This window comes from Penaeus vannamei, chromosome 25 (genome assembly GCF_042767895.1).
Source record: "Penaeus vannamei isolate JL-2024 chromosome 25, ASM4276789v1, whole genome shotgun sequence".
Taxonomy (NCBI): Eukaryota; Metazoa; Arthropoda; class Malacostraca; order Decapoda; family Penaeidae; genus Penaeus; species Penaeus vannamei.
In genome coordinates, this window is record NC_091573.1 from 37,620,723 (window position 1) to 37,630,089 (window position 9,367).

Below are 9,367 nucleotides of genomic sequence, written 5' to 3' on the forward strand. Positions count from 1 at the left end.
TATAGCAAAGGAACCAGAGTCTTACAAAAGAGTTGTATTTGTACCAGATGCAATACCATTGTCATCTTTCCCAGGTCCACGATGGCAGTGCCGCAGCACGAGCTGGACTCCGCGTCCATGACAAGATCCTCCAGTGCAACGGCTATGACTTCACAATGGTGACACACAAGAAAGCTGTGGACTACATCAAGAAGCACCCTGTTCTAAATCTCCTTGTGGCCCGCAAGGGAGTTACACACTCATAAACGTTTTCCCCTTAACAGTGTCACACTTTCCGTCATTCCGTACACATTATTGTTATTCCATTGTTACTTCATCGGGAGATCACTTGACATCTTGTGCATTGTTCTGTTATTCTTCCTTTTCATTTGCTTTATGTACATTAGATGTGTTACATGTGCAATGATTATCTTTTTCTGAGCTGGTGTTTTTGTTATGCATTCTTCTTCAATTTTTCTGGTAGTTATTGAATGCACTGACTGTAATAATTTCATACATCAAGGTCACAGGTTAATCCATTGATTGGGTTTGACTTTTATATGATCAAGAAATATGTAGAAGACCTAAGAAAGTTACCTACCACTGGTAAGGTTGCAAAGAATGCATTACATGTGTAAGGAATTTTGATGTTGCCATGTTAAGCTGTTAAGCAAATAATTCTAAGTTGTTTTAAGAGGAATAGCCTTTTCATATTTTATTGAACAGAAGAAGATTAGGAACAATACATGATTGCAATGAATATGTATATGATAACAAAAAAAGTGAATTTGTTATATGCCAAGGGAACTCTGAAGATAATGAAATGCTGTTTATATAGGTTGTATAAAAGATGGCCATTTTAACTAGTGCTTATATTTTTAATGCTTTTAACTGTTTGATTTAATTGTACACTGACAACCACAGACAATGGGCAGCTACTTAGTAAACATTACTCTTATATTTTGCTTTGTATGCCTTATTCAGTGTGCCTCTTGGTATTAGAATTTCTATATGAGGATATCAGTGTTTCTTGTTATTTTTTTCAATCTGTTTTGTTATTATTATTATTATTGTTATTATTATTATTATTATTATTATTATTATTATTATTATTATTATATTTATTATTATTATTGTAATTATTATTGTTATTATTATTATTGCTATTATTATTATTATTATTTTATTTATTTATTTATTTATTATTATTATTTTTTAATTATTATTATTATTATTATTATGATAATGAGTTACTCAGAATGTCAGTAATATGGTTCATATTTAGATGTAATTGACTAACACAATATCTTATTTAGGATTTGAAATCAAAAATGTTTAGTTCTGCTTTTGGTAATGTGGAATGAGACTGAAGCACTCAAGTGTTAGTGTTGCTTTGCCTTTTTTGTACTCAGTATGCTTGCAGTGACATCACCACATTTTGTAACCACAGGATGACACGACGATAAAAGGAAAACCCAGTGCTTTTGCTTTCTCTGAGTTGCTCTTCTCAATCACCTCCACAGTTCCTTCATCATAACAGGGTGTTAATTGTTACTGGCTTTTAAAATTTTCCCACAAATATACTTGTACTTCTTACAGCTTCAACAAGCGGAATATTCCTCGACATGATCATTCCACAGCATGAATTTCGATGTTGTGCTTCCAGGTTATGCTAGACAGTGATTGTAGCTCAAAATGCGTAACAGAATCCACCAAGAGTGTAAAGCCTTAAATTACCACAGATTGATATATATTTATGTAGCTAATAACTGTCTGTAAACCATTTACTTTAGTGCTGTTATCGTGAGTATGCATTGGTAATCACTGAATCTTCTCCAAAATGTTTGCTCAATATCTTACATACTGAGAAAAGAAAATCAATAAAGGAAAGAGATCTAGGGTCACAAAATCAAAGTATGTTTTTCCTTTTATATAGAATAAGCATCAAAGCCAAAGTCACTGTGTTATTGCACAAAATACATTGATAAGGCACGAGAATTTAAGAAAATGCCATTGTAGAAGAGATAAATATGAACAGCTTCCTCATATTATAAGATTTATAGAGAATATTGTAGAGATTAGCCAAGAGTATTTACTTTTCCCCTTCATATAGCTCAAAGAAGATGGCTGAGCAAGAGAAAATTGTGCCGATAAAGTTTATTTTTTCTGATTCTGAACATTATCCAGTTACTTCTTGGACCAGTTCATAGATTCATATAGGTTCTGTGGAAGGAAAAACTGGATTAAAGAGGATACACATTTTGTAGTCCTTAAAAGAAAATTGAAGGAAAAAAGGATTTACTGAAACCTGAATGCATTGCTAAAATGTAAAATGTTTATAGACTGGTCAGGTCATTATTTTTCTTTATACATATAATGGTATTTAATGAGTCAGAGTATGATGAATAAAATATATATTTTCATAAGAAGTATTCTTACTACCTTTTTGTTGATGTGTTGACTTATTTTAGACTACAGAGCTGTACAAATATGTGTTTGAGGTTTCCTTAACAGATGCCTTGAAATTTTTCTCTATCTCTTTTACTTTCAGCCCTTTAAGCAAAACGATACAAACTTTGATAACTGAGTCTATATAATGAGAATTTGGAAGGATGCTGTATGTTCAAAATTTTAATCTCCTGATACAGCTTCAAGTCTGAAACCTGAAACACATTTTTGTCCCAACACACCAAAGTGAAAACTGAATCTTTATAATTTACCCAAACCCAATGTTACATTCTTTTGACCTTATAGCATTGTACCTGCTTAAGTGTTTTTACTAAGATTATTTATAACTGAAAATTATTTTATTGTTATCACAATTTTAGCTGCCTTTTTTAGGCAGATTGGAAGATTTTACATGTACACTATAAAATTTTGACAGTGTAATAATAGGAAAAGAAAAGAAAAAGTATTTCACAGTTATTGCTATTTTCTTATTTTCTCCAGGTAGGAAGCTATGAATCAGAATATTTTTCCAAAAATGTCAGAGTTTAGATATTATGAGATGAAAAGAGCTGTCTTTTATTACATGTAACTATAACAACTTGCATAAGGAATGATAGGTATCAATTTACTTGAGTGCATAATTTATACTTTATATTATGTATTTTTTAATGCATCATAAATATAAAAGTTTTAAAAATGTTTGTAAATCTTGGTGTCCATATTTTGCATTGGTTTGCTGCAAGTAATACAGACACTAAATATATTGTTTATATTGATTAAAAGGTAAACAAGAAAGGTTCTCAATGGGATTTTTTCAGCTTGTTTCCTGCCATTGATGTTAGACGTAAGGTAATTTCTCAGAATCATGTGTCTGAGATAGTTTTTGTATCGCGGTTAAAATCAAGCAACATGTGTTATATAAGAATCCACTGCTATAATAGTCAGTTTTAACAGATAACTATTAGTGCTATATCAAGTCATCTAAGATTTCAAAAGGAGATTTAGGTTTTTGGTAAAAGTGAATAAGGAAAAGGAAGTGTCCCTAGTAATACTCCAAACAGTATAGAAAGACTGATAGCAATAGGATATATAGATTTAAGAATGAGATCCAATTGAATTCACTTAATGACAAAAGGTATCCATGATTTCTTTATGTTACATTTAATAAGAAATATTCTTAATATGTAAACCCATTTACTGGTAGATTTGAAAATATTGGATGAGTTTGCATGACCTTTGTCTTACTATGTGCAAAGCATGATTATTATTTTTTCACTTACATTTTTATATGTATCTCTGATTGTAGACATAATTAACTTCTTATTATCTCCGAGATGCAATGTTATTCTTAAATTGTTCTAGAAAAACTACATAGTTTACCCACTATTTTTTATGATTGAATTGAGAACTGAAATGGAGACAAGATGTAAGCCTATTCTGATCCGTAAAATAAACATGCCATTTAGACTGTGCTTTATCAAACAACAGTTAAAAAAGCTCTTCGTATGCCAGTCTTCAGTAAGCTTGCAAATGTTTCAACTTAGGTGGTCCAATCATTGCTCATTGGTACAGTGTTTTCCAAGGCTAAATTACCTATAAAGTTTGAAAATGAAGCTGATGACTTTGTTCAAGTCAACTTTACTTCTGTGTTTGTGCAGCTTTACCAGTAAAAGAAATTATAATTTTGTGTTTCCTTTTCCCTTTTGTACATATGTTGGTACATGACTTAATAGTTAGATGAGAGAATTATATACTGAATGCTTCCCAAGGAGACGTAGCACAGTACATGACAAAATTGTAAATTGTTTTAAGATACTAAACAGCTTAACTATTTAGGAATATGTACACATTTTGCCATAACAGAAACAAGAGATGAAAGGAATTATTATTATTATTACTTTTATTATTATTACTTATTGATCAGCCCAACTGTGAGTGAGTATTAACATTGTACTTTTTTATGTGTGTGTGTGAGAGAGAGAGAGAGAGAGTGTGAGTGTGAGTGTGCGTGTGCGTGTGCGTGTGCGTGTGCATGTTTTTCAGCATGTTGAGGTCCAAGTCTGTGTGTAAAGGAGGTGGCTATCCTACTACATCATCCCGCAGCTTGGTAAGCATGTTCCTCTGGGAATATGTTCCCTACATCTACCTCGATATAGGACCAAATAAAAAACAAGCAAACTTACTTGGGGCAAAACTTATTTTATTGATTTTTTCTTTTTTACATCTTGTTTTATTTCATATGCAAATATGAACAAACAAACTAAAAGGATATCTTAGTCTGTTTGAAGAAACACTGAAATGAAGCTTTGATATGACAATGCATATATTTTTAAAAATAACAAGATATTTTTAGGGACAATGGAGTAAAAATGAAAACAATGAGAATTATTTTATAACATTAGGATTACATCAACAAATGTTAGTACTGTGCATTGCTAAGAAATGTATGATGATGGCACTGAAATCAAGAATAGAACGTCAAAAAAATCTAATTATGTCTGAAATAAACTGTTCCTAATTCTTTCTACTCATTGATAAGAGATGCTTGCTAGAAATGCAGTCGATATCAGAATCGATTATTGAAACGAAAAAATAAATGTAGAATAAGCCTCATTTTAAATTTTATTTTAGAATACACAAGATTTCCTTTCTGTTTTGAGTCTTTCTCCTTAATTCATTGTCACTCTAAATCTCTCCACCACACCTCTCTCTCACTCTCGCTCAATCTCTTTTTCCTTCTGCTCGCTCCCCTCTCTCTCTCTCTCTCTCACTCTCTGTGTCTGTCTGTCTGTCTTTGAGAAGAGCAAACGAATGATACCAAGGTACCTACGGTAATTATGGTGTGCTCGAGTTAGGAACTCCACAAGGAGCTTTGTCCTCTTCACTATTTAACAACCTTATGCATTCTCTTTGCAAGCTTAATAGTGAGTTAGGAGACCTATGCAGCATCACATCCTATGCTGATGACATTCTCATTCAGGTTTTTGTTCGTCAGAGATTAAGTAAAAAATGCACTTCCCTTGGACTCATACTCAACCCCATCAAGACTAAGGATATTTCCAGATCTCATAAACTGTCATACATTCCAAGATTAGGTGGACAAGTTATTGCAAAAACTGACACCAATATGCATCTTGGTGTTATGGTGATTGCTCCCCACATGTCTCGCAGTTCCCGCTTCACTCGGGAAATCGTTCAAAACATTAGGGAATGTTGCCTGGAACGGTTACGACCTTTACAATACATAAGCAACAGATACATAGGTGCTTCCCTTAGAGTCCTAAGGTTGATGTACATTTCCCTGGTTAGGACCATGATAAACTATGCAAGACCGGTTCTTACTATGTTGCCTCAAAATGCTCTCAAACCCCCTGAAGTCTTACAGAACAAGGCCATGAGAGTCGTTTTGGGTTGCCGAATGACTGCTAAAGTTCTTGTCAAGAGGAAAGTGAACTGACCTCCCGTCAGTTCAATCATATTACTCTTCAACACCATACTCGGCATCAGACCTGCAGATTCAATCCAAACTAGTTTCCCTTGCACTGTCTAATGGTATTAATTGTAGAGTTAAGCATGTCCGGCGGCCTGTTATTCATCTTGATAAATTGACATGACCAAAATCCGTGACTTCAATAACAGAGTTAAAAGGCCATTATTTGAAATACATAGATGAAATTCTCCATCCCCCTCATCCCCCTTAGATTCGCTAGGCAAAGCAAGGAGTGAGTGTTCGGCTATGTTTCAGTCCCATCTTATCGAGGCTAGTGTCTGCACCCCCCCTCTCTCCCTCTCACTCATTCCCCCCCCCCCCCTCTCTCTCTAATACACACACATGCATACTGTGGGTAATATTTGTGGGTTTGAATAATGTATCGTCTCAAATAGCGCCTCTTGGGCTACCAAACATTAATAAATGACATTGGCCGCAAGACTTCGAGGGTAATGGGCTGTAAAGGTATAGGTATCGATTCCCTTGTTTTCCTTTTATTTCGTTTGGGTGTCTCCTACGAACCACGACCTCCAGTCGCGTTCATGAATCGCGAAGTACGGTTTGGTTGGGGTCAACTTGAGTGTGAGGGGCCACTTGGCTCCGCCCCTCGCAATCATATACATACAGAAAGTATTAATGTCTATTATATCTGCATAATGTTACTTTTGAGATACAAAGTGATTTAAAGTGCATCGTCAGTCAACCTAATTTATTATATCATTTCCGAAACTGTTGGTGAAAATTAATGATGTAAAATGAAAAGCAATGAATGTGTGCAGCGGTGCATTAATGTAATGATGGTTAGGTATATAGGATGCAGGTGTTGCCAAACTTATACTATTAACATATCTTTTAGTATCAAATTATTAATTGACAGTCTTTAGACCTGGGCAGATTGGGCACTTCCCAGCAAACCCCTTTCCCGGTTCACGCTTGCTCAGTCACCCCGCGAGTTTCTTGAATAGTTTTGGGGGGAAACACCGACAAGGTGTTGGACACCAGCCGCTGAAACGACAAATAAAGGCGTATAGTCAAGGCCCCCCCCCCCCACACACACACATACCACACACATCATACACACACATGTATATACGTGTATGTAAATATATATGGTATATATATATATATATATGTATATATATATATATATATGTGTGTGTGTGTGTGTGTGTGTGTGTGTGTGTGTGTGTGTGTGTGTGTGTGTGTGTGTGTGTGTGTGTGTGTGTGTGTGTGTGTGTGTATGTGTATGTGTATATGTATGTGTGTGTGTGTGTGTGTGTGTGTGTGTGTGTGTGTGTGTGTGTGTGTGTGTGTGTGTGTGTGTGTGTGTGTGTGTGTGTGTGTGTGGCCTTGACTATACGCCTTTATTTGTCGTTTATTTTGGCAATTTAATAATTGTAAACATCTAGAAATATAATGGCGTATGAACTAACGTCATATGCTCTTTTCCAAATAACACATCAAAAGTTTACCATTATCCAAATAGTGGAATCTGGTGATATAAGTCACAGAGTAGCTGCTTAGGATAATGCAGAGCCATTTATTAATATACATCCTTCATATATGAATGAAGGATATTTTCGTCTGACGAATATTAATATGAATACAGTTACAATGTTTATTTTTCTTATATATAAAATATAAGGAATTGAAATAAAACGATGTAATAAAATTTCTTGATAATCATTTTCGAAATAATAAACGATAATTTATTTCTTAAGGCAGGTTTCCAATATGTCCACCAAATTAACAACTAAACAGGAATAAAAGCGATCCCTCTCACTCGTCATGTGTATTTCAGTCATTTTTGCACTTCGCCTGATTTCCGTACTTTCCCACCTCCTCACATTCGAACTATCCTAACTATGCCCTAGTTGTTTGAACGCGGGCCTCCTTTCAGGGCAAGAAGGGCATGATCTCACCGAACCCAGGACTGGCGAGGCGTCACCGCTTTTGCTGCTGGCTGCACAATGCCATCAAAAAAGGTAGTGAACAGCAGCGATACCTAGCTTTCTTCTCTGACAGCCAGGGTGCACTCTGTAGACTTACAACAGTCCAGAAAACATGGTAACTATCAATACCCTTCACCAAATTTCTAGCCTATCCGAACAGGGTATACGTGTCACTATACTGGATACCTTCTCATATAGGAATATCAATGTGACAAGGTAGATAAGTTAGCAAAACAAGCACTTTCCCATGAAGAACCATATTATGCAATATCGTTATCTGTCAGTCAAATGAAAAAAAAAAAAAACGTGTTATCAGCTGTCTTCGAGATCATGAGGGCCAGGTATGGACCACCGAAAAACTGAAGAAAAGTGGACATGATACCATCTGGCATTATGAAAGTACTGTCGGGACATGTGATGCTGACAAACCATACAAACGGACCGACCGTCTGCTTTTTTTCAGACTTTTCGATTTCTCTTGCCGATTTCGATGAAACCCACGCCCTTTTATTTAGACCCTAGCCAGATTTCTGTGGCCTATAATTTTCGAAATCGTCCGTACATTTTTTGAATTACTGTAAAAAAAAAAAACGAAAAAATCCGTTTTTAATGCAGCGGGGTGGGGGTGGGGGAGGGGGGCAAACTCTCACGTCTTCAGAAACGATAAAACATTCAATATTTCTCTCTCTCTCTGATAACATCGACATCTTGGTTTTGGTGCTGTAATTTTCCCCACTTCACTGAAGTATGCTACCGACGCAAATTCAATAAAATGACTAGAGTTAAACTGCCGGTTTGTTAGAAATGTGCTAGACTCAACCCAATTAATATTCACACATACGGACATGCATATACACAAATAAATACATCTATCTATCTATCTGATATGCATACATTTATCTATCTTCTATCCAAAAGATATTCAGGTCTAGACAGCTAGACATGCAGTTATTTGAGTATATGCATGTCCGTATAGATGAATATTTATTAAGTCTGGCCTAGAATAATTTTAGCAAATTGGCCGAAATCAGTGGCGAATTTAGGCTTAGCGAGGTCCAAAGCTTCAGCAAACTTGGAGGCTCTTGTTAAATGAAAATAAAGATATTGTGAAACGAAAACGACGATGTTATTCACTTTGTTGCATAAACAAATGGATGACTCACATGGATGCAATGCTCAATAAATTCTGAAAGCCACCAAAACTTTCCGGTCTCGAAATGCGATCCCCTGCTATGTAACTTATTTAGCTTATGCAAAAATTCGACCCTGGTTAAGATTAATTTTAAAAACAAAAGTTCCTCATTCTCATCGCAAATGTATGTTTTTTTCTTAAACTTTTAAACAAAAGTCACGCTGCAATATCGCTTGAGAATCACGAACCAAAGGCTAATCATTAATGGTCACGAATTCGTTTTTATATTTAAAAAAATATTTTTTGTTTGTCTCGCCCGGCAAGAGCTGACAGGAAAATGACGTCACTCATCGAGGAACACGAGCG

The 9,367-nt window shown here is 35.2% G+C and overlaps 1 protein-coding gene across 4 annotated transcripts in view; it reads left to right on the forward strand.

The window, feature by feature from the left end:
- LOC113810204 (tax1-binding protein 3 homolog) overlaps positions 1 to 4,109 on the forward strand; it is a 17,574-nt gene extending 13,465 nt beyond the window's left edge. For all 4 annotated transcript variants that reach the window (XM_027361910.2, XM_027361909.2, XM_027361908.2 and 1 more), the window contains exon 4: positions 75 to 4,109. In XM_027361910.2, the coding sequence (XP_027217711.1) occupies positions 75 to 245 (171 nt within the window). In that variant the 3' untranslated portion in view covers positions 246 to 4,109. The remainder of the gene's footprint in view (positions 1 to 74) is intronic.
- Positions 4,110 to 9,367: the final 5,258 nt, after the last annotated feature.